This window comes from Dendrobates tinctorius, unplaced genomic scaffold, assembly GCF_039654945.1.
Source record: "Dendrobates tinctorius isolate UK_male_01 unplaced genomic scaffold, ASM3965494v1 ptg000382l, whole genome shotgun sequence".
NCBI classification, from domain to species: Eukaryota; Metazoa; Chordata; class Amphibia; order Anura; family Dendrobatidae; genus Dendrobates; species Dendrobates tinctorius.
This window is the reverse complement of record NW_027362048.1, coordinates 1,153,969-1,179,850: the sequence shown is the minus strand read 5'-3', so window position 1 is coordinate 1,179,850 and position 25,882 is coordinate 1,153,969. Positions and strand designations below refer to the sequence as shown.

The 25,882-nt window shown below is 45.2% G+C and overlaps 1 protein-coding gene across 6 annotated transcripts in view; it reads left to right on the top strand.

Moving 5' to 3' along the window:
* TIMM10 (translocase of inner mitochondrial membrane 10) overlaps positions 1–24,253 on the top strand; it is a 29,688-nt gene extending 5,435 nt beyond the window's left edge. For 5 of the 6 annotated variants that reach the window (XM_073563142.1, XM_073563143.1, XM_073563141.1 and 2 more), the window contains exons 2-3: positions 2,650–2,761; positions 20,344–24,253. In XM_073563142.1, coding sequence (XP_073419243.1) covers positions 2,691–2,761; positions 20,344–20,545 — 273 coding nt within the window. In that variant the 5' untranslated portion in view covers positions 2,650–2,690 and the 3' untranslated portion in view covers positions 20,546–24,253. Of the gene's footprint in view, positions 1–2,017; positions 2,038–2,649; positions 2,762–20,343 lie in introns of those variants that run through there. The other variant, XM_073563146.1, reaches the window with a different exon arrangement.
* Positions 24,254–25,882: the final 1,629 nt, after the last annotated feature.

Genomic DNA, 25,882 nt, shown 5'->3' with positions numbered 1-25,882 from the left:
CCAAGTGCGTCTTCTAATTTGATAAATACAGTATTTGGCTTTGCCATGTCCAAAACAGTCCAATCCTGTCAAAATATATAAAATTACAAAATTAAAATTCTGGAAAAAAACATTCAAATGCCAGAATTGATGCTTTTCAGTTGCTGTCCTCACCAAAAATACAATAAAAGTGGCCCCCATAAAATAACCCTTATAGTCGCCATTTCCGCATTGTCTGTACACGCTCTCCCAGGGCTCCTGTGCTGTTGTGACATTTGACGCCGGCGCCCAATCAGCGCTGACGTCACTGTCCCCGTCTCCTGTCAATTTGAGCTTGAAGAGGAAGTCCGAGATCAGCTGCAGCCCAAACTTCCTCTTCATGTTCTATTTGTCCGAAGACAGGGACAATGACGCCAGCGCTGATTGGGCACCAGCATCACGTGTCGCAAGAACCGGGAGAGCGAGTGACGACTTCCTGGGAACGGCGCCGTCATGGGAGGTGAGTATAAGCTTTTATTTTATGGGGGCCAAAAATTTTGGTCAAGAAGGGGTTGCCCTAGTAGTACATTCTCTATAAGTACATCTCCCCACCTGCTTGTTTTCCCTTCATCTCCACTCCTCTCTTCTTTGATTGACAGCTCTGTGCTTTTAGAGGTACAGAAGGGCGGAGAAAGATGGGAAAACAAGCAGGTGAGACCTGCACTTAAATGTTTGGCCATCCGAGAACATCGTGGCTATCATGAGGGCACAGGTGCTGTGACGGCAAGATCGCTGCCAGGAGCTCGGCTTAAGTGATAAGTCAAGCTTTGACTGTCGGAGCCATGGGTGGTGCCCACACTGTCCCTGGCTGTTTAAAGGGTATATCCGGGACTTTACAAAAAATGTACCTAAGCACTAACAGGCAGGTAATTCAGCTTACCTGCCTATTGTGCCTGGCACCATTCTTTCCCAGCACAGAGCAGTCACACATCGCTCCAGCCAGGGATTCAGCTGCCTCTGTTAATGCAATGGGGAAGTACTTCCGTCATCATTCTGACTGACAGCCAGCTCCCCCAGTTAAGGCAGTGGGCATCCGGCTGTCAATCAATGTCGGAAGTCCCGCCCCGTCGACAGAGCGGCGAGGAATAGAAGCCTCTGTTCTGTAGATACGATGTCAGCAAAGGCTTCTGAATCCGTGGCAGAAGTGGTCTGTGACCTCTCTGTGTCGGGCAAGAACGGCGCCATGCATAACAGGCAGTTAAGTTGCAATTACCTGCCTGTTATTGCTTAGATACATTTTATATGTTTTGTAATGTCCCAGATATCCCCTTCTAACCAAAATGCTGCGGTCAATAGCGATCACTGCATTTAGAAGGCAAGAGAGTGAGCTCCCTCTCCCACCCGACCAACACCCGGTGACGTAATTGCCAGCTGACGATGGTTATAATGGCAACCCAAGGTTTAATAATTGCCTCCGGGTATGAAAGGTACGGGACCGGTTAGACCATGCCATCTAAAAGATGTTCTTTCAGTGTCAAACTGCCAGCTATGATGCAAAAAACTACATTACACCAATAAATATGCTTTTGATATCGCCGCGACCTGATCTATAAAATTGTCACACTATTTAACCCCGACAGTGGGCACCTTAAGAATAAAAACAGAGCAAAAACGTTTTTCATTGTGCAGCCTAATAAAAACTGGAATAAAACGCAATCCAAAAGTCTTATGTTACATAGAAATGGTATCCCTGAAAACATCATCACGTTACGCAAAAAATAAGCCCCCATACAGCTCAACCATCAAAAAAATATAAAAGCTATAGCTGTCAGAATAAGGCCATGCAAAAACATTTTTTTCAATAAAATTGTTTTTATTATGTAAAAGCAACAATAACATAAAAACCATTATAAACGTGGTATTGTTGTGTTCGTACCTACCCGAAGAATAAAGCTGTCTTCTCACTTCTACGACACAGTGAAAGGTGTAATAAAGCAAAAAAAACAAAACCCTTATATACTCGAGTATAAGCCGACCTGAGTATAAGCCGAGGCACCTAATTTTGCCATGAAAAACTGGGTAAGTTTATTGACTCGAGTATAAGCCGGGTGTGCATTGTCCCCTCATCCCTATCCTGGTATGTATGGCTCACCAGTCCCTGTCATTGTATGCATGGCTCCCCCATCCCTGTCATTGTATTTATGGCTCCCCGTCCCTGTCATTGTATGCATTGCTTCCCATCCCTGTCATTGTAAGCATGGCTCCCCATCCATGTATGCATGGCTCCCCCGTCCCTGTCATTGTATGCATTGCTTCCCATCCATGTATGCATGGCTCCCCCGTCCCTGTCATTGTATGCATGGCTCCCCCGTCCCTGTCATTGTAAGCATGGCTCCCCATCCATGTATGCATGGCTCCCCCGTCCTTGTCATTGTATGCATGGCTCCCCCGTCCCTGTCATTGTATGCCTGGCTCCCCCGTCCCTGTCATTGTATGCCTGGCTCCCCCGTCCCTGTCATTGTATGCATGGCTCCCCCGTCCCTGTCATTGTATGCATGGCTCCCCCGTCCCTATTATTGTATGCATGGCTCCCCCGTCCCTGTCGTATGCATGATTAATAAAATATGTAATCCATAGAAATGATTCTAATTTATAATAAGCTGCATCTATTTGTTTGTGTACCTTCTATAGGAACGCTTCTACATGTGTCAGAAAGCAAAAATTGAAATAATATGGACCCTTTAAGAGCTCAGCAGTTGGCAGCAGAACTCGAAGTGGAAATGATGGCAGATATGTATAACCGGTGAGGAAGATGGTGTTTTTTTTTTTTTGTTTTGTAGATAGCTAAGAAATGCATTAAAAATCTAAAAATGATACTCGCCTCACTAATGCTTCCCGCCTCTCTGTTAAGCCCTCTTATAGACGTCCATTTTTCACCTGTTCTTTTTACAGACTTCGTGTCTGCAAAAAATTTACAGAGACTTATCCAACTGTGTGCTTACCATCTGCTGCCCATTTCTAACACTGCAGTGGGTAGGAGAAACTTTGCAATTATCATTTATTTTCATACAACGAATCCCTAATGAAAAACACTGACACACTGATGAAAATCAGTCCGTTTTTGTTCACATATGTGACCGCACATGGAAAAAAAAACGACGTGTGAAGGAGACAGTATAATGCTTCCTGAATGTCCTTCTGCTTTGTACTTTCCGGTCCCTCCTGGCACACAAGCAATGGCTGCTCAGTCCTTCAGTGGACTTATCGGTCACATTTTTCTATGAGGGGCATTAGCGCTCCAACACTGGGCTGGGCAGTGTCTGAGATATGAATATTTCTCCCCCTTTTAACCCTTTCTGAGCCTTTATTTTTAAGTTGATGTGGACAACTCCCTTTAAAATTACAGAATGTAAAATAATGTTTGGAAAATTTATAAATTCATTAGCAGTAAATAGCATAACATACATGAGAGGGTATTGTACCACTTCCCGGTAGCTCACAAAGCTGTATGTGTTTATCAGTTCCCCTGCTTTCCACTGATGATAGCAAATAGTTTCTGGTCTGGCTTTTATCCTAAGTCATGTGGTAAGGCTCGTTAAACTCTTCACAACATGCGCCATATATATACTATATACTACACTGTGGAAGCTCCATTCCCACAAAGTACAATATATATATACATATATATTATATATATGGCACCAGTATTTCCAGTCACCGTGCTGCATCTCGTGGTGACCATGTTGAGATGGTTGCCGTCTCCTGCGAGCTGGCTGCTGATCACAGCAACAGTTCCCTAATCACCCCCTCTCCCAATTTTATTTTTTGTGCACTTTTTTGTGGTCTTTTCGTGTGCGCGGTGATTGATATATGTCGCTGCTGATCAGAGTTGCGCCAAGGGACTTTTCTCCTTTTTTTAGCTCATTAGAGTAGTGTACGCTACAGTGTAGCAAACATCACAGTGTAAGTGACGCCCAATTTATTTATTTTTTTTAAATAATAGTTTATGCAGAGTATCAGTATAGGTAGGGAAATAGCATATTAGAGTAGCGGACGTTGCTGTATAAGTGATGTCCGTTTGTTTTGTCTTTTTAGAAAAAAATAGTTAACACAGAGTAGCTTTATAGGTATGAAGTTAGATTATTAGAGTAGCCGACATCACAGGGTAAATGACTTCCGATTTTATTTTAGAAAAACAATAGTATAGACTAGCTTTTTATGTAGGGAGGTAATGCATTAGAGTAGTGGACGTTGTAATGTTAGTGACGTCGTTTTTTTTTTTTAAGGAAAACAAAATAGTAGTTATTATAGAGTAGCTTTATAAGTAGAGATGTAGCGTTTTTCTTTTGCAAAAAAAAAATTATTGCCAGATAATTTCTTAGCTAGTGCATTAGGGGAGTGTGACATCGGCGGCCATGCCCGCCGATGCCCCTTCAGCGGCGGCGCCCGCCGCGGTCGCCCCTCACCTGCGCGCCCCCGTCTGTCCATGCTCCCGTCCTGTTTTCCCTCCTGCTGCTGGCACTCGCGCCGGTCTTAGGTCGCGGGCGCGCGCCCGCCCCTTCTCTTCGTCTTTCTGTGGGCGTCACTGAGGGGCAGGGCTGGGGACGCACTTCCTGCTCCTAAAGTATTTCAGGCGTCTTCCCTATGAGGAAGACGCCTGGTGATTGTGTGGTATCCCGCACTACTCTGGCCCGCATTCCTATTCCTAGCGCTAATATCTGTTGTCTTCCTGTGCTGTTTCCTGCCCTCCCTGCCTGCCTCCGTCCCTCCTGTCAGTACATTCCCCTCCGTATTCTGCTAGCCTGCCGTCAGACTTACGTACCCCTGTTTCCTTCCCTATTGGTTCCCCTGTCTTTTGCCTATATATATATATATATATATATATATATATATATATATATATATATATAAAAAAATAGGCAGCACTCAAATTAAATGTGAAAAAAAGTGGATACTTTACTGATCCTCAAGTGGCAACGTTTCAACGGTGACCCGTCTTTATCATTTGGCTTGATAAAGACTGGTCACCGTTGAAACGTTGCCACTTGAGGATCAGTAAAGTATCCACTTTTTTTCACATTTAATTTGAGTGCTGCCTATTTTTTTACTTTTGTTAATTTGGCTGTTTGGACACTGCTGAATAGGTTTTGCACCAACTATTTAATTTTGGTAGTGCTGCCCTTTTTTTGATTTATATATATATATATATCCCTCCCTGGGGTTTCCCGCCTGCACTCTCTCGGGTCTGTGCTTTCTCCTGCCGTCCCTACGGGTATAGCTGCCTGGTTCCTTCCCTCTCTGATACCCTAGCTTCTGTTCGTTATCCTGGTTCTGTCTCTTGCCTTGCTCGTCCTTCGAGCCGCCCCTCCTGGTACCGGCTGTCGCGGCCCTGACCTCTGTGGTCTTGCCCCTAACGATCCCTGTATAGGGGTCGGTCATCACCTGGTGCGCTCTGCCCGGGGGCTCCAGAGCCGCGACCCAGAGGGTCCACTCTCAGACATAGCCTGCTCCTGAGCGTCACAGTATCACCAGGCCATGGATCCCGCCGGTGCCACGGCCGCTACGCAGAAGGAACTGCTTTTTTTATGAGAGAATCAGACCCAGATCATGTCCTTCATGAAATCTATGGACACCCGGCTTACCGCCCTGCAGACCTCTGACCCAGGACATGCTTCCCTCTTCGCCAGTCTCCAGCAGGAGCTCGCGCAGCAGCGCGATGCTCAGTCCCACATCCTGGGTTACATGGCGTCCGTTGATGATCAACTGCTTTCCCTGCAGTCCTCTGCGACCGCCTCAACCCTACCTCGGGACGCAGTTCCGTCCCCGCCTCCCCGTCTGGGAAAGCCGCCCAGATATAGCGGGAATCCTAAGTTATGTAGGGGTTTTTTAAATCAGTGCAGATTGCACTTTGAGCTTGTACCCCACTGACCGCGCCAAGGTGACGTTCATAGTGTCCCACCTCGAGGGCGAAGCACTGGCCTGGATGAATCCTTTGTGGGAGAGGGATGACCCCGTAGTCTCTAGTATCCAGAATTTTCTGGAGATATTCCGCAGGGTGTTTGATGAACCCGGGTGCTTAGCGTCCACTACGGAGGCTCTTTTTAACCTCCGCCAGGGTTCCCTTACTGTGGGTCAATACGCCATCCGCTTTCGGACCCTGTCTTCGGAGCTGGGATGGAACAACGAGGCACTTGTGGGTGCCTTTTGGAGGGGCCTCTCAAGGAAAATCAAGGACGAGCTTGCCGGGCGAGACACCCCCAGCACCCTCGAAGATCTCATTTCCCTGGCCACTCGTATAGATCTGTGGTTTTTGGAACGCGCTCGAGAGTCGGCTAGGGAGAGAAGGTCCTTTAGGCTGTATCAAGCTCCCATTCCGCGTTCCGCTGCTCCTCCAAGTAGCACCGCTCCCGAGCCCATGCAGATAGATCGTATCAGGCTGTCTGAGCAGCGGCGCAGGGAAAGGATGACGAATGGACTCTGTCTGTACTGCGGTGGAGCCAACCACTTTGTGCGCAACTGCCCTGAGAAATTGGGAAACGCCTCCACCTAGGGCAGGTAAGAGAGGACCCCCTAGGTGATCATAATTCCTCTCTGCCCCTTACCCTGTCAGCTTTAATTATTGCAGGTCGGGAGCATGGATCTGTGGAGGCGTATGTGGACTCGGGTGCGGCTGGTAATTTCATTCGCCAAGAAGAGGTTGATAAACTCCAGATTCCGGTGGTCATCCAAAGAAACCCGCGTGCAATTTCCTCCGTCGATGGCAAACCACTACCCGAGCTCATCACCACAGTTACTGCCGAAGTAGACCTCCAAATTGGAGCTCTCCACCTTGAAAGGATAGCCTTTTACGTCCTGCCTCAATTGTCCCATGCTGTTCTCCTGGGATTGCCCTGGCTCAGGCTGCACGAGCCGGTTGTCGACTGGCGCTCTGGGGAGATTTTGCGTTGGGGTCACTCCTGCCATGAACGCTGTCTGCGGCCCCTCGTTCGTCCTCGTTCTCTGCCTAGGTCAGTTGATTTTCCGGGCCTTCCTGCGCTGTATCACGCCTACGCCGATGTTTTCAGCAAGAAGGAAGCGGACTCTCTGCCACTGCATCGGTCTTATGACTGCCCTTTCGACCTGATCTCTGGAGCCACCCCTCCCAGAGGGAGAACGTATCCTCTATCCCCAGCAAAGACCACGGCGATGATAGAATACATACAGGAAAACCTGGCCAAGGGGTTCATTTGGAAATCCTCCTCCCCTGCATGCGCGGGTTTTTTCTTTGTTCGGAATAAAGACGGATCACTGCGGCCATGTATTGACTACCGGGGCCTGAACAACATCACCGTTAAGAATCGGTACCCGCTTCTGCTGATTCCAGAACTCTTCAACCGGCTGAGGGGGGGCCAGGATCTTCACGAAGTTGGATCTGCGGGGAGCTTACAATCTAATCCGGATCCGCGCAGGGGATGAGTGGAAGACGGCCTTCAATACCCGTGATGGTCATTATGAATATTTAGTCATGCCGTTTGGTCTCTGCAACGCTCCGGCTGTGTTTCAGGAGTTCGTTAAAGAGGTATTCCGGGATCTACTCTCTTACTGCGTGGTGGTGTACTTAGATGATATTCTCATCTTCTCACCCGATCTGTCCTCTCCGGAGAAGCGTACACGTGGTCTTGCATCGCCTGCGAGAAAATCATCTCTACGCTAAAATTGAAAAGTGCCTCTTTGAGCAAACATCATTACCCTTCTTGGGATATATCATCACAGATTCCGGTCTGAAGATGGATCCAGAGAAACTTTCTGCGGTACTCAAGTGGCCCCGTCCCGTTGGTGTAAAAGCCATCCAACGCTTCCTGGGATTCGCTAACTACTACCGACAATTTGTGCCTCATTTTTCCACTGTTACCAAGCCCATCACGGCCCTGACCCGTAAAGGAACTAAGTCAAACAGCTGGTCTCCTGAAGCTGAAGACGCCTTCCTTTTTCTGAAACACTCTTTTGCCTCTGCTCCGATCTTACATCGCCCGGTGGTCAGTAGGTCCTTTGTCTTAGAGGTGGATGCCTCCGCCACCGGAGCCGGGGCGGTTCTTTCCCAGCAAGCCCCATCCGGACATCTGGTTCCCTGCGGCTTTTTCTCCAAATCCTTCTTGCCTGCGGAGTGCAATTACTCCATTGGGGACCGGGAATTGCTGGCCACTAAGATGGCTCTTGAGGAGTGGCGATACTTGCTCGAAGGGGCAGTACACCCCTTTACTATCTTCACGGACCACAACAATTTGGCCTATCTGCAGTCCGCTCAAAGACTCAATTCCAGACAGGCCAGATGGGCCCTGTATTTTTCTCGTTTTGATTTTAAGCTCCATTTCCGACCTGGCAGTAAGAACATCAAAGCGGATGCCCTTTCCAGGTCTTTGCAGTCGCCTGAGGGGGAGGAGGATCCATCGTATATTATCGAGCCTGCTAAGGATATCACCGTAGCTCCTGTGAATTTCTCTACTCCTCCGCCAGGCAAAACCTTCGTTCCTCAGAACAAGCGTTCGGAGGTGCTGCGCTGTGGGCATTACTCCCAAGGTTGCAGGGCACGTTGGGATTAAGAAGAACCTCTTGCTTCTCTCCCGTTACTATTGGTGGCCCTCCTTTCGCCAAGACGTGATGGACTATGTAGCCTCTTGCACGACCTGTGCTCAGAACAAGGTTTCGAGGATCCTGCCCTCCGGTCTCCTTCACCCGTTACCTGTTCCGGAGGTTCCTTGGCAGCAAATCGCAATGGATTTCGTAACTGATCTGTCCTGCTCAGCTGGATGTACTTCTATCTTGGTCATAGCAGATCGCTTCTCCAAGATGGCCCACTTCATTCCCTTGCCTGGACTGCCGTCAGCTCCGAGGTTGGCCGAGATCTTCATCCACCAGATCTTCAGGCTGCATGGCCTTCCTCAGCGGATTGTGTCTGATGGGGGGGTCCAGTTTACCTCTCGATTCTGGAGGGCTCTCTTTCGGCTTATGGGTACATCTCGTGACTTCTCCTCTGCATATCATCCGCAGACCAGCGGTCAAGTAGAACGGATTAATCAAGTTCTGACAACCTACTTACGTCACTTTTCCAACGCCCATCAGGACAATTGGGTCTCTCTCCAACCCAGGGCAGAATTTGCTCATAATAATCATCCGAGCGAATCAACCGCCAAGTCGCCGTTCCTTGTGGTAACAGGTCTGAATCCTGGTGTTCCCCTGCCCTTTTTCACATCGTCCGGAGTTCCTGCAGCAGATACTCTCGCCAAGGATTTTTCGCAAGTCTGGAGGGAGACCAGGGAAGCGCTCGAGAATGCCAATGCCCGAATTAAGAAACACACGGACAAGAGACGGATGGATCTACCCCCGTACCATCCTGGCGACAAAGTCTGGCTTTCGACCAGGCATATCCGCCTGAAAGTCCCTTCGTACAAATTAAGCCCCCGATACATCGGGCCTTTTGAAGTGCTTGGGCGCATTAATGAGGTGGCGTATAAACTGAGGTTGCCGGCTTCACTCCGTGTCCCTAACACCTTTCATGTCTCGCTCCTGAAACTTGTGGTTCTTAATCGGTTCCAACCAGCTGCCATTTCCCCTCCTTCACCAATTGGCTCGGATGACGTCTTTGAAGTAAATGACATTTTGGCCATGAAAAGAGTTAAGGGGAAGACTCGTTTTCTTATTGATTGGAAGGTATTTCGTCCTGAGGAGAGGTCGTGGGAGCCTCGAGAGAATGTTAATGCCCCTCTTATCCTGAAAAAGTTTCTGGCCAATGTCAGAAGGGGAGGACGTAAGGAGGGGGGGTACTGTGACATCGGCGGCCGTGCCCGCCGATGCCCCTCACCTGCGCGCCCCCGTCCGTCCACGTTCCTGTCCTGTTTTCCCTCCTGCTGCTGGCACTTGCGCTGGTCTTAGGTCGCGGGCGCGCGCCCGCCCCTTCTCTTCGTCTGTCTGTGGGCGTCACTGTGCGGCAGGGCTGGGAACGCACTTCCTGCTCCTAAAGTATTTCAGGCGTCTTCCCTATGAGGAAGACGCCTGGTGATTGTGTGGTATCCCGCACTACTCTGGCCCACATTCCTATTCCTAGGGCTAATATCTGTTGTCTTCCTGTTCCTGTGCTGTTTCCTGCCCTCCCTGCCTGCCTCCGTCCCTCCTTTCAGTACATTCCCCTCCGTATTCTGCTAGTCTTACGTACCCCTGTTTCCTTCCCTCTTGGTTCCCCTGTCTTTTGCTTTTTATATATATATATATATATATATATATATATATATATATATATATATATCCCTCCCTGGGGTTTCCCACCTGCACTCTCTCGGGTCTGTGCCTTCTCCTGCCGTCCCTACGGGTATAGCTGCCTGGTTCCTTCCCTCTCTGATACCCTAGGTTCAGGTACTCTAGCTTCTGTTCGTTATCCTGGTTCTGTCTCTTGCCTTGCTCGTCCTTCGAGCCGCCCCTCCTGGTACCGGCTGTCGCGGCCCTGACCTCTGTGGTCTTGCCCCTAACGATCCCTGTATAGGGGTCGGTCATCACCTAGCGCCGCAGATCTCCCGACGGTGGCATGCATCGTTCGATTTCCGTTACAGACAGACAGACAGAATTAGACAGTTAGTACCATTTACACAAGCCCCACACAATACATGGGTAAAGGCACAACTTACACACACATCCACAGTGTTTTGAAGGTCAAAATAAAAATGGTTAATTTGTCAAGAAAATGCTATTTACCAGAGGAGGCATACACTTTCCTTGCCTTCAACGGATTCAGGCAGTGAGGAAAATCCCACATTCCTCTAGTTCTTTTCCCCTAGTTCTTTTCCTCCTCAGCCTGTTATTCTGGATTTCATCGGCAGCTCAGGAATTCAATTTGACGTGGCCTCACTAAAATTTACTTATTCAAATTTTTTTTCAGCAAGGAAATAGTAAATATTATGGTGGGCCAAACAAACTTGTATGCCCATCATTTTTACACCCAAAATCCCACGTCATCATACGCCAGATGGACCCCTGTAAATGCAGCAGAAATGCTGACATTTTGGTGCATTGTGCTGCATATGGGCATAATCCAAAAACCAGAGCTTCGACAATACTGGAGTACTGATATTCTGTGCAGTACATCAGTATTCTGCACAGCCCTGCAAGGACACTATTTGAAGCGATCCAAACATTTTAGCGATGCGCAGTGTCCTTCCAGAGACAATCCGAACTTTGATCGTCTACAGGTGCATCTCACAAAATTAGAATATCATCAAAAAGTTAAATTATTTCAGTTCTTCAATACAAAAAGTGAAACACATATAGTCATTACAAACAGTGATCTATTTAAAGTGTTTATTTCTGTTAATGTTGATGATTATGGCTTACAGCCAATGAAAACCCAAAAGTCATTATCTCAGTAAATTAGAATACTTTATAACATCCATTACAAAAAAGGATTTTAAAATCCGAAATGTTGGCCTACTGAAATGTTTGTTCAGTAAATGCACTCGATACTTGATCGGGGCTCCTTTGGCATCAATTACTGCATCAATGCGGCGTGGCATGGAGGGGATCAGCCTGTGGCACTGCTGAGGTGTTATGAAAGCCCAGGTTGCTTTGATAGCAGCCTTCAGCTTGTCTGCATTGTTGGGTCTGGTGTCTCTCATCGTCCTATTGCCAATACCCCATAAATTCTCTATGGGGTTAAGGTCAGACAAGTTTGCTGGCCAGTCAAGCACAGTGATACTGTTGTTTATAAACCAGGTATTGGCACTTTTGGCAGTGTGGACAGGTGCCATGTCCTGCTGGAGAATTAAATTTCCATCTCCAAAAAGCTTGTCGACAGATTGAAGCACGAAGTTCTCTAAAATTTCCTGGTAGACGGCTGCGCTGACTTTGGTCTTGATAAAACACAGTGGACTTACAACAGCAGATGACATAATATCTTTAACCCGTAACCACTTTTGCAGTTTGCTTTATTATAAAAATTATTACAAATTCCCTGTACTGCTAATCCCTATATCTGTCATTTATTTCTTGACTGACTTTGATGTTTTGTTTGAGGGGAATCTGTAATGTGATGTCAGAGGAGGATGACCCTGTACCCACTTCCCGCAACATTTATCGACCCGAATTAACTTGTCATAAGGGGGTGGAGCTACAGTCACTAACCACAGCGTCTGTTGCCACTGTTCAATAAGGATGCCTTGTTTCAGGGGATGATGGAGAAGAGACCACAGGTATTTACTACGCGAATGGCACATTTTACACACCAATCCTAAAAAATCCAAAGATCAGTGGCAAAATTACATTATTATTATTATTATTATTATTATTATTTTTTTTTTTTTTGATCCAATCATATTTATTGGTATTTAAACATGACAAACAAAGACTGACATAAAAAACATCAGTGCTACAACATTAGCACATAACATGACAGTAAAAGACATAAGCATTAACATACATTAAATGTCTTGCATTAACACAGGAGAAAAAGAAAAAAAAAACAAAAAAACTCAGGCTTATCTCCCGGTATGATGGTGTAATAAATCTCTTGCCATCAGACGCATCCCAAAGGTAGGAACCAAAGCTCATACATTAAAACAGTAGAACCAATTTTCAAACGTATATTATACATCACATGACATCGACACATTTGAATACCAGCTTTGCAGCCAGGGATCCCATATACGCTGAGTCTTCTTTTTTGCAGAGGCTGTTTGTGTAAGGGCTAATTCATGCTCACAGTGAAAGTTAATTTTTTCAACTAGAGTTGAGTGACTTTGGTCGGATCGGGTTTCATGAAACAAAATTTGAGTCCCCAAGTCAATGGGGAATAAAAGTCGGCATTGAGTGGATGAATGTCATCCACTCAATGCCGACTTTTATTCCCCATTGACTTGCTTTGGGGTCTGGTTTCGGTCGAAACTCCGACTTTTTTTTGCCCTAGTCGGACCAGTTTCATCCGACTCAAATTTTGTTTCATGAAACCCGATCCGACCAAAGTCGCTCAACTCTATTTTCAACTACTTCTGTAATGGTCTGAACTGTAGCACATTTCCATTTAGCCGCCACTAGCAATCTAACTGCTATCAGTATGCGAGATAAGGCTCCCCCAATCATATGCGGAAACCCCTCTGTTCCAATATGTAAAATTGCCAGGCTAGGAGACAGTGCCGGGTCTACCCCAAGGACTTCTAGTATTAATCTGGCAATATCATTGCATAGATTATTCAGAGCTGGACAGTCCCACCACATGTGTTCTAGTGTCCCCCGAAGCCAACATCTCCAACGTAATGGGGATTGGTCCCGACCAAAGTGAGACACTTGTACCGGAAACCTATACCAACGAAAGTGAATTTTTTTCAGTTGTTCAAGCTGGTTAAGACATGATGAGACCAGAAACACCTCTCCCAGTGCATCCCTCCAGGGATATACCCAGTGAACGATCCCAGAGAGACATATAAGGAAGTTTTATATCCAAATCAGGATTATTCAGAGCCCTGTATAGGATGGACACTCCTTTTGGGCCAGAGTCTGGTATTAAGAAGTATCCATTAGCTCTGTGATCTAATTTGGAGTTAAAAAAGAGTGATTCCGGTGAAGTTGACAAAAAATGGCATATTTGTAAGTATTGATAGAAATATCTGCGTATACCTGGGTGTTTGGATGCTAAATGATCAAAGGGCAGAATCCCGGAGCTCCCCATCAAGTCCTGAAGGTTCCTAATCCCCGCCGTTATCCAGACTGGTAAGTCTATATATGGAATATGTGCCTCAAGAGCTCTCAGAGACACAATACTTAGGGGGATTTTAATTAAGGACGGGGCTAATTTCCTCCAATACTGTAATGCGGCTACCATTGTTGGCAAACCTGGTGTATACCGGCTAATCTTAATAGCCTCAGCTTCCAAAACTAGGCGAGGAGAGTTCCTTTTAGCATAGAATATTTCAATTTCAAGCCATCTGTGGTCCCTGTCCATATGCCACCAGTCCTTGAGTCCAGTTAGAACAGATACTCTGTGGCATGCCCATCACTCCAAGATCATATGGATAATATAATAGGTTACTCGCTATCGTTGGCTGCCTATGTGCCCAGATATAACGATTGGCCATTCATTGAAGCATCAGGATAATCCTATTAGGGATTTTAAAAGGAATGCACCTAAAGAAATAGATAATTTTGGGAAGTATTATCATTTTAAAGATATTGATTTTCGCTATCCATGAGGTCATAATATTATGGAGTTTATCTAACTCTGATTTAATAGTTTTAGCTAGATTAGAGAAGTTATTATCCATTACATTTTGAGAGCTTGTTAGTGTAATTCCTAAGTATGGAATACCGTCCGGCATCCACTTAAACGATGGCCAAATATTCACACACGAGATTATGACATCGTCCACATAAAGTCCCACTTTATGTGTTACCGGGCCCACTGTGATCCCCGAGCTATTGGAATCTGATCTTATGTGCTCAGCTAACGGTTCCATACATAGTACAAATATAATGGGGGATAGGGGGCAGCCTTGTCATATTCCGTTTGTTATTCGGAAGATTCCAGGCAAGAAACCCGACAACAGTACCCTAGCACAGGGAGTCGAATACATAGAACTAATTGCTGAGAAAATGGGACCCACAAAGCCAAATTTAGTCAAGACAGCCCGTAAATATCCCCACTGTCAAACGCTTTTTCAGCATCCAGTGACAGGAATGAACTGGGAACACCAGAAAGCTCCGCTACCCTTTTCAAATCCAGCATTTCTCCTTGTACCATCTTTTGCTTCGCGTCCAGCCACGAACCCTACCTGGTGCGGAGAGATCAGTGATGGAATAATCAATTTCAAACGTGACGCTAGAATCTTTGTGAATAGCTTGACATCACAGTTCAAAAGTGCTATAAGTCTAAAATTGCCTGGGACCGTGGGGGACTTCCCCGGTTTAGGGATGGTAGTGATCGTAGCCTCCAACCCTGGCGTAGACACTTTGCCCGTTTCTCTCCACGCTTTAAATAGACGTAATAGAAAGGGAATCAAATCTTGTTGAAAACATCGGTAATAGACATTTGAGAATCCATCCGGACCAGGGGCCCCATATCGTTTAGTATGGTTTATAGAGAATTGAACTTCTTCCTCAGTGAAAGGGGCATTCAAAAGCGTTAATTGATTTTGGGGAAATATGGGGCAAATTAATTGAATAATGGGAGGCGGATATAAAAGGATGCCAGGTGGTTGTGTGAGGGTCTCAGCCTGGGAACTGCAACTGTGGTTTGGCTGGACGGGAGAAGCCCGTCAGTTGGTAGTTAGGTTGTACCTTGTTTAGTTAGTGCCGGACAGGCAAGGATTTATTTTATGTTTTATTTCCTTTATGCATTATGCAATATGTCTATGTCTTGTTGATCAGGTTGCGGAGTAGATGTATCGTCTTTTAAATTGTAAAGATGGGTATAGTATTTGGAAAATACTTCTACAATTTCAATTGGATTCCTAACAAGCCATCCCTCAGAATCCACTAAATATTCCACTCTAGATTTCACTTCCCTATGGCGAACTCTACGAGCTAGCAGGGCACCCGCCTTATCACCTGTGGCATATAATTTAGTTCTAAATTTCTTTAGATTATGGGCATTGTGAGAATCATGTGGGAATAGTGGATGAGGGCAGGTATATCTCGCCCAGATACCTTTCCTATGTGGCCTAGTCTGGTCAGTATCGCACCTGGTTACTAATGAATAATGGGAGGCGGATATAAAAGGATGCCAGGTGGTTGTGTGAGGGTCTCAGCCTGGGAACTGCAACTGTGGTTTGGCTGGACGGGAGAAGCCCGTCAGTTGGTAGTTAGGTTGTACCTTGTTTAGTTAGTGCCGGACAGGCAAGGATTTATTTTATGTTTTATTTCCTTTATGCATTGCTTTCACCTTTAATAAACCTGACCCAGTGTCAGTTATACCTGAATCCCAGCTCTGCGCCTGAGTTTCATGCTGAACGCACGTGACCTTTGACCCCAGCAAAGGCGATCCCGGAGTGTTTTATCACAGCATATATAGACAGGAAAGTTTCACGTAGTTTAAATCTAATCTGGAAAATTTCTTTTGAAACAGCAAGAGAAGGATTAGACTTATTTGTGGACTCTAAATGGTGTAAGCGGGATATAAGGTCATTTCTGCTTTTTTCCGTTTTACATTTTAAAAAAGACGCCTGTTGTAGTAAAATTCCCCTAATCACCGCTTTGTGAGCGGCCCATAGAGTCTCATCAGTGATCTCTTTGGAATCATTTGTCTGCAAATAATCCTTCAGCTCAGATTTAACCTTTGCAACCACCGCATCATTCAGTAATAACGACTCGTTCAATCGCCACCTGAAGGCAGAGCTAACCTGATGAGAGAGTGCTAGTTGTAGAGAAATAGGTGCATGGTCAGACCATGTGATTAGGCCTATGTTTGCAAATATACACCTCCGGGGGAACCACTGTCTATCAAGAAATGATCTATCCTGCTGTATGTACGATGTCGGAAGGAATAGAATATATAGTCCCTTTCACTCTCATGGGAGTATCTCCAGAAATCGTGATAGTGATATTCATGTGCTAGCAATCTTAGCTCCCTCCGATTTCGCCGTTTTCCTTGTGAACAATCCAAATTTCTATCCATAGGGAGATTAAAATCCCCACATACTATTTTCCCCCTTTGTTCCAATTCGGAGATTTTTTTGAAAACTTTCCGCAGAAAAGAATGTTGTCCCTCATTAGGAGCATAAACAGCCGTTGTAGTGTGAGGTTCACCATTAAGTGTGCATACAAGAATCAGAAATCTACCCGCTGGGTCTGCATGCATTTAAAGGCCACTGTATGCTTCACCATAATACACACCCCCGCCTTCTTATTAGAGTTATTGGTGAAAAATATATGTGGGAAATGAGGATGATAAACCCTAGTTATCCTTCTCTAGCAAATGTGTCTCCTGCAGACAAACGATGTCAGCCCGAGATTTACTTACTTCCCTCCACAACATGGACCTTTTACCAGGGGTGCTTAGCCCTTTAACATAAGAACTGCACACTCATGATTGTAAACGTGGGTGAAATACTTTTGCATAAATGTATATATTAATTTTTCCCCAAAGGGGTATATACTGTCTGTCACATAATTATATCCTATAAGCATATATTCCATCACACTTAGGCTACCAAAGTAGACGCGCCTGAAAAAACAAAAAGAAATAAATAAAAAGAGGAAAAAGGAAAAAATTGTAACACATAACCATGAACCGGAATCCAGTCATCCCGACCACGACCTTCCCTCATTTGAAGCCGGAGTCCAGTCTGGAACAATTATTTTTTCCCCTGCAGACGGCTGTCTAGGTGGCAGTGGAATCTTCCAACTTGTCAGCTTGTCTTCTGCTTGTTTAGGAGATGAACATGTCACCGTGTGACCTCCATATATGATGATCAACTTTACAGGATTAAATCCCCATTTATACTTAATGTTGCCATCTCTGAGGGTCTTGCATATATGAGCGTATTCCCGTCTTTTAGCCAAAGTTGCTTCCGATAGATCTGGGAATACCTGCAGATAGTTTAGTTCAGTAGGTACTTCAGGAGGTTTCCTCATCTGCTGTATAAATGCATCCTTAGTGGAGAAAAAATTCATACGGGCTAAAGTGTCTCTAGGCAGAGCATGATCTATGTGCCATTTCTGTGTGTGGCTCCACTATTACTCCCCAGCAACATGCCCGCTGTCTTGGGGTCATACTTGATTCCGAGCTTTCCTTTGCCCCCCACATTCGATCACTGGCTCGCTCTTGTCATCTGCACCTCAAAAACATTTCTAGAATTCGACCTTTTCTTACTTTTGACTCTGCAAAAACTCTTACTGTTTCTCTTATTCATTCTCGTCTCGACTATTGTAACTCTCTTCTAATCGGTCTCCCTCTTACCAAACCCTCCCCTCTCCAATCTGTCTTGAATGCTGCAGTCAGGATCATATTCCTCGCCAATCGTTACACCGATGCCTCTACCTTGTGCCAGTCCTTACACTGGCTACCCATCCACTCCAGAATTCAGTATAAACTTATCACCCTCACCCACAAAGCCCTCCATGGCTCAGCACCACCCTACATCTCCTCCCTTGTTTCAGTATACCACCCTACCCGCACCCTCCGTTCTGCTGATGACCTGAGGTTAGCATCCTCAATAATCAGAACCTCCCACTCCCGTCTCCAAGACTTTACACGTGCTGCGCCAATTCTTTGGAATGCACTTCCCAGGTCAATACGATTAGTCCCCAATCCCCACAATTTTAAGCGTGCCCTGAAAACGCATTTACTCAGCCTGGCCTATCGCCTCAACACATTAACCTAATCTATCCCTGTCTGGCACAGTCAAAAGTTTTACCATAACCAGGTTCCCAGCATCATGTTCCCACATGCTTTATGCATCCATTAGCCCTCTGTGTCTGTACTGTTACACACTTAACATTATGGTTGGTCCATACAATCAGGGCAACTGTTACCACCCACCTTTCGGGTCTACCTCTTTCCTCATAGACTGTAAGCTTGCGAGCAGGGCCCTCATTCCTCTTGGTATTTGTTATAATCTATGTGATTATTGTTATGCTGTAATGTCTATTGTCTGTACAAATCCCCTCCGAAATGTAAAGTGCTGCGGAATATGTCGGCGCTATAGAAATAAAATGTATTATTATTATTATCTATGTGCCTTGGTTTTGGAATTCTATGAATCCTGTCAATCAGGAGATCCCTTGGAGACAGTGTGGGAAGTACAGCTTGTATAAACTTAAGCAAAGGGGGCTAGGTCTTTATCAGCTACCTCTTCTGGTATACCCCGTATACAAACGTTATTTCTCCTAGATCTGTCTTCCAGGTCATGCAATTTGTCAAGCATATGAACTAGTTCCCCCTTAAGTGCCTCATTTTCGTCCACCAGGGCATTAATGGAAGTAGCATATTCCACCATTTTGTTTTCAACATGTGAAGTACATTCTCCCAGGGAGCGTATGTCCCCTCTTATTTCTTTTAACATGGAGTGCATGTCCTCTTTTAGGGAGGAACGGATGGAGGCTAAGAATTCCCTCATATCCCCTTTAGTCATTGGGGTAGAGCTGCTGTGCCTGTCACCCTCTGCGTTCATACCTCTTCCAGAGCCTTGTGAGGACATGGAGGACCCGGAGGGGGATGCAGCCGCCATCGTCCCTGAAGCATGTGCAGTCTGTCCCTTAGGAAAGAAATCTGGCAGCCGCAGCGGGGAGCTTCTTTTCTGCGTCCTACCGCGTGTCATCATGAGCCCAGATATGCGGGGCAGCCGGCGGTTACTTTTTTGAACGTCGGGTGCACCGTGGAGAGCTGGTATGTGCTGCTTTCGGTCGGTAGATGCTGGAGCTCGGGCTCTAAGCAGCCATCACAGTCTGCATGCAGGCCACGCCCCCAACATTACATTATTATTGACCATTTCATAGTACTTTGAATTTCTGTTACAGCTTTTCAGTGTATTTGCTGGTAAAATGAATCTACAATTCAAAACTACAACTGGTCACATAAAATAAACCCCAAGCCCTCACTTGGCTATGTGGACTGACAATTAATAAAGTTATAGCATTTGGAAGAGGGGGAGAAAGTACGAATCAACGAAAATAGAAAACACCCTTTCATCAAGGGATTCATAGACTCAGCAAGTAAAGCTTGGAATCGAGAGAAAAGAGAATTACTGCAGAGTGAGTTGCCACAGTGGGGCTGATTTTCTAAGCTGTAGGAGCCAAAATTCTAGTCTACTTTGCCCACCAAAAGACAGATTTACATGCATGGTATCACATTTTTGATAGGGTTTTAGACCCTTTTTTCAACACCATCAACAGAGGAGGTGGTAAAAAGGGACAAAATAACATAGCAAAATTCTAGTCTCACTTACGCCAAAATGGCCTTTCATCCCTTGTATCACATTTATGTGTTTTAGACATGTTTTCAACAGAATGAACAAGGGTATAGGGGCTGGGGAAAGGGGTGAGGAAATTGCATTCTATTGAACCAGAATTACGCCAAGGAGTGGTGTATCATAGTGTACTAAAGTAAACCAACTGATTAGACAGTCTAAAGATTCTCTGGAATGTTGCCAGTGGAAGGTGAGTATCTGTTATTTTTATTTAATTTTCATTTTTTACAAGGGGGACTACTACATTTAAAAAGGCATTATCCAGGTATTGGACAACTGCTGTAATATTAGATTGGAGAAGACAATTAGCAGAATTAATAGCCATCATAAACTATTGTTCTGTGTTTTAACCTCTATATGTGCAACATTTGTTATGTCTATTATTTTCACTTTGCCAAACATGGTTTCTTTAGTAAAAAGGTCATAGTTATTATATTTTGTCTTTTATGGTTATTTCATTTTCTTCCAGAATGACTGGTGCTTGTCACAAAAAGTGTGTTCCTCCTCACTACAAGGAACCAGAACTCTCCAAGGGGGAGAGTGTATGCCTCGATCGCTGTGTTTCAAAATATCTTGATATTCATGAACGAATGGGAAAGAAACTCACTGAACTTTCTATGCAGGATGAGGAATTGATGCGGAAGATGCAGCAGGGTGTGGGACCTGCATAGTAACTGGACATGGATCAAAAATCTGCAGTGCTTGATTTGTATATTGCTCCATCAGCACATTTTTGTTTAGTTTTTTTTAGTTGTACACACAATCATTGTATTTAATTATTCAGACACTTTGATGCTTTCGTGCAGAGAAATTGAAAACAATTAAAAGTTTCTTGTGAAAAAAAATTGTCTTAACCTTGTAAGGAGCATCTAAGTGGTTCTCAGAAAGTCCGCCTTTAGGCTGGAGTCACACTAGCGTATAAAAAAATCGACCCGATGTTTATCCAGAAAAGTAAGATGTCATGTGAGTACACTACAATTTTTCTCAACTAGCATCTGTATGACATTCATATTGCAATCTGTATGCAATGCATTTTTAACACCTTTTACATACTATAATTCTCTATGTAATTTAAAGCTGGTTGACGAACTAATAAAGTACCATATATAGTCGAGCATAAGCAGACCCGAGTATAAGCCAAGGCACCTAATTTTGCCACGAAAAACTGGGAAAACGTATTGACTCAAGCATAAGCCGGTTATGCATTGTCCCCTCATCCCCATCCTGGTATGCACAGCCTCCTCATCCCCATCCTGGTATGCATGGTTCCTCATCCCTATCCCAGTATGCATGGTTCCTCATCCCTATCCAGGTATGCACGGCCTCCTCATCCCCATCCTGGTATGCGCGGCTTCATCCCCATCTTTTTATGCACAGCTTGCTCATCCCCATCCGGGTTTGCATGGTTCCTCATCCCTATCCTTGTATGCATGGCTCCCTCATCCCTGTCCTCTCACTGCTCTGTCCACCGGGACTATGTGCGTGGAGGGCAGTGAGTATTCATTGCTATTAAGTAGCGAGCACAGTGTCAAGTCACAGCCATCATGCAGTCACGTGTCCCCGCTATTTTAGGGAGTGAATATTCACCTCTCTCCACGCCTATGGGAGTGGAGAGAGATGAATATTCATTTTTGTTAAGTAGCGAGGACACTAGATCGCACGGCTGCTGCTAGAAGTGGGCGGCGTTGCTGACACTGCGCACTATTACAAAGAAATGAATATTCACTGCGAGCGCAGTGAATATTTCTCTTTAGCAGGGGGCACAAGCTTTAGTCGCAGCAGCCAGCTCCTGCCTCCTGTGACCCGCTGCTCCGCCACTCCCCTTCCATCTTGTGGGACAATGATTTGAGTGTAAGCAGAGGGGGCCGTTTTCAGCTCAAAAAAATTTGCTGAGAAACTCGGCTTATACTCGAGTATATACAGTAATCTTATATACAGATATGTCATGCCGCCGCTGTATACTCACCCGGCAGCCGCGGAGGCCACTTCTGACAGGTTCACGGCTGACGGCATCTCTGCATGCAATGCGCATGCTCTGTAGGCCGCGCCTCCCTCCTGTCACTTGTGCTCCAGCTGTGCCCTGACCCAGAAGCACCGCCGGACCAATGGCAGACCAGGCAGGGGTATATCAGGCCTCCTTTGATGGAGACGCCTGATCTTCGTGTTTGTTAGCACACTGGGCCCCTGTTCCATCGTACACTCTCTTGTCTCCTGCAGTCCTGCCTTCCGTGTTCCTGTCTGTGCTCGAGTCCCGCAGTCCTACACCGGTGTTCCTGTCCTGTCCTGCCATCTCTACTCCAGTCCTGCAGTCCTACTCCAGTCCTGCCTTCCGTGTTCCTGCTCCGTCCTGCTGTCTGTGCTCTACTCCCGCAGTCCTACTCCGGTGTCTCTGCTCCAACCTGCAATCTGTACTCCAGTCCTACAATCCTACTCTGGTCCTGCCTTCCGTGTTCCTGCTCCATCCTGCTGTCTGTGCTCCAGTCCCGCAGTCCTACTCCTGTGTTCCTGTCCCATCCTGCCATCTGTACTCCAGTCCTGCAGTCCTACTCCTGTCCTGCCTTCCGTGTTCCTGCTCCAGTCCTGCAGTCCTACTCCTGTGTTCCTGTCCCGTCCTACCATCTGTACTCCAGTCCTGCAGTCCTACTCCAGTCCTGCTTTCCGTGTTCCTGCTGTCTGTGCTCTACTGCAGTCCTACTCCGGTGTCCCTGCTCCGACCTGCCACCTGTGCTCCAGTCCTACAATCCTACTCTGGTCCTGTCTTCTACAGTCCCGTGGTCCTACTCCAGTCCGTTCTGAGCCGCCCCTCTCGGTACCTGCTATCATGGTACCCGAACCCCTGGGCCTGCTCCTAACGATCCCTGTATAGGGGTCGGCTCCACCTGGCGGCTTGCCTGGGGTCCCCTCGGTGCCACAATCCAGAGGGTCCACTCCTGGAGATTTTCCTCACCTGACCGTCCGCGGTAACAAGATCTGTAGATATTTAATGTCACTAGCCCCAACATATAATAAACTATCACACTTTATTGCTTTTCATGTGGCTCTAAAGGGTGTTTTGCCTTATTTAACCTATTAAATTATTAATAGGTTTGAAACAAACAACCCATTTAAGCATGATTTTTGTACTTCTATATGCTCTATGAATAAGAAATAATTGGGGTCTTCACTGTGCCACATTGATAGATACCTTTACAGGAGATTCCAAAATATTTTCCTATTTCAAGGAAAATGTGCCCTATATCCCTTTCCCATCTAGACCTGATCAAGACCATAGGAACCCTTAACATATTGAATAGCAAAGATTTATACATTAATGAAATCAGGCCTCTAGTTGCTTTTGCTTGTAGAGGATAGTCCAGAAGCACGTTGGAAGAGATGTGGAGATCTGATATATTTTCCTGGGCCCTTATAGCGTGTCTTAACTAGATATTTGTAAAAATCAGTCATATATCTGGAATGTCTGTTTTAGGTGATCAGTGTCCAGCAAAATATAACTGATATTAGTATTTCAACTCTTGTGTTCTCCATTCACTGAACCCTTCCAGATAGAATAAGCTACCATACCACACAACTTTTTATAGGCGCTACATACTTTTATGTATAAGAGCAAGGGTCAGGGTGTTAGTACATTTGGCTTTCAGTATATTTGACTCTTAAGTTTCAAAATGTTATCCCCTCCCCCCATCTATTTGGGATCCAAACAGGAGAGTTATGTAAATCATAGAGTGCAGAGCTGCGACTTTATTACCTAACTACCAGGGGATTCTGATTTAAAGGAGTGTAGTCATTAACCTAGCTGGTAGCTAAAGACTCAATTGGTAGAAGATGTACTTTCAAATACAGGGGGCGTAAAGCAGACTTTGACCAATTGATATTTAGACAAGAAAAGACCCCAAATTAAGAGATGATATCCATTATTAATGAGAGAGGTATTCAAATTGTCAACAAATAACAAGTCATCTGCATACAGGGCGACCTATTCCTCTCTGCCAGCTTATTTAAACCCCCTAATACCCGAGTGTTGTCTAATGATACAGGCTAAAGGCTCTATTGCAGTGGCGAAAAGCAGGGGCGATAGAGCACAGTCTCGCCTTGTTCCTCTAAAAACATCAAAAGTCTCCATCATATCCCTGTTAGTTCTTATTCTGGCTGTTGGGGACTCGTACAGTATAATTACACATTTGATGAAATTAGGCCTAAATCCCATTTCCCATAGCAGCGCCCATATATCTCCACTTCACACTATCAATGGCGTTTGTGGCTTCTGAGGAGAGAACAGCTTTGTTTTTGGGATCAGGCTGTACTTTTTGCTTAATGCCGATAAGATGGCCATAGCAGCCATGTCAATATTTTATTGATATTAATAAAGAATTTGGCTTTTATTCCTGGAAATGGACATTTTTTCTATTGAAACATAAATGCAAAATGCTGAGACTACCTCGTAAGTAGCGGGAAACCATAGTGTACTTAAATCTAAATGATGTGCCAGTAAAAGAGGAGGTAAGGTGCATGTGTTCTGGTCCACCAGCCCCAATGCACGTTTCACCTACAGGCTTCTTCAGGCTTTGCATGTTTAAAGATAGCCTTAATAGGTTAATGGCAGTCGACTCAGATGGCATGAAGCCATCTTGATCCGGGTATAGTACCGACTCTATCACAGCTCTATCTATTGAGCAGGATTTTTTGCCAGAATCTTGACATCAGACTTTAGCAGTGAAATGGGTCTCTATGATTCTGGTAGTACCTTATCTTTCCCTTCTTTGGGTAAGATGACGACTATAGCCTCATATAACAATCTTGGCAGTGTCCCCTAGGAAAATGCGTCATTAACCATTTCCAAATAGTGCAATGAAAGCGCCTCAAATATTTTAAAGTTTTCTACTGCAAGGCTGTGAGACCCAGGGGGATTCTTATTTCCACACTGCGCTTTGATTCTCCTCTAGGGAAATCGGAGACTTTGTCTGTCACTTTCACCCAAAGCTATGAGTTTAGTCCTAGTAAGGCTAGTTTCACATTAGCATTTTTTTGCGCAGCGCAGCGTGCGCATAAAAAACGCAAAGAAAAACGCATGCAAACGCAAAACAAACGCGCGTTTTTTAAGCGCCATGCGTACGCTGATGCGTCAAAAAAATGCAGCATTGTTTGCGTTTTTTATGCGCATGCGTTTTTAGATGTGACATTTTTTCCATTGTCTAGACCACATTCCAGACTTGTTTACCTCAAAAACGCATGCGCACAAAAACGCATGCGTGCGCAAGACCATGCGCACGCATGCATTCCCATAGACATCAATGTGTTGTTTTTGCGCATTCTGTGCGCAAGTGTTTTTTTGACGAGACAGGGCGGACCAAAAAATGCAATATGTTGCGCCTGGCGCGAAAGACAAGAAAACGCATGCGCACGAAAGCGCAAGACCATGCGCACGTCATGTTATACATAGGTGTGCAGTGCGCATGCGCACGGGTGCGCACGATGCGCTGCGCACAAAAGCGCTAATGTGAAACCAACCTAAGATAGCTAATTCTTCCCCCAGGTACTTCGGCCCAGACTAATAGATATTGGAATAGAAGCTGTGTAGAGTGTTTAAAATTTCAGAAGTCTGGGTGTTAATCCTCCCTTCTCTATATTTTAACCAGTGTTTAAAAGCATTCTCCTTCTGAGCTTGGGCCATATCTTTATATCTTTAGGATTTTCAAGTCAAAACTTGAAAAAAAGAAAAGAGACATTTAAAGATAAAGCTCAAAACAACTTATTTCCTTGGAAATGAAGAATCAAGGACATTCTGTAATGGGAATTTTTTTCTATCTTTTGATGGACACTTTATACTGGATTCTTCTTTTTCGGATATTGATCGAGGAACTTTGTCAATAACTATCAGCTTTTAAACAAATATTGTGTTTTCTTGAAATCACAGCCATTATGGTGTATTAAAAGGTTGAAAAGTGTGATATGGAAAAAAACCTGTGTGGTAGTTTTTTGGTTAGTCTGAGTTCAAAAAGAGTTTAATATGG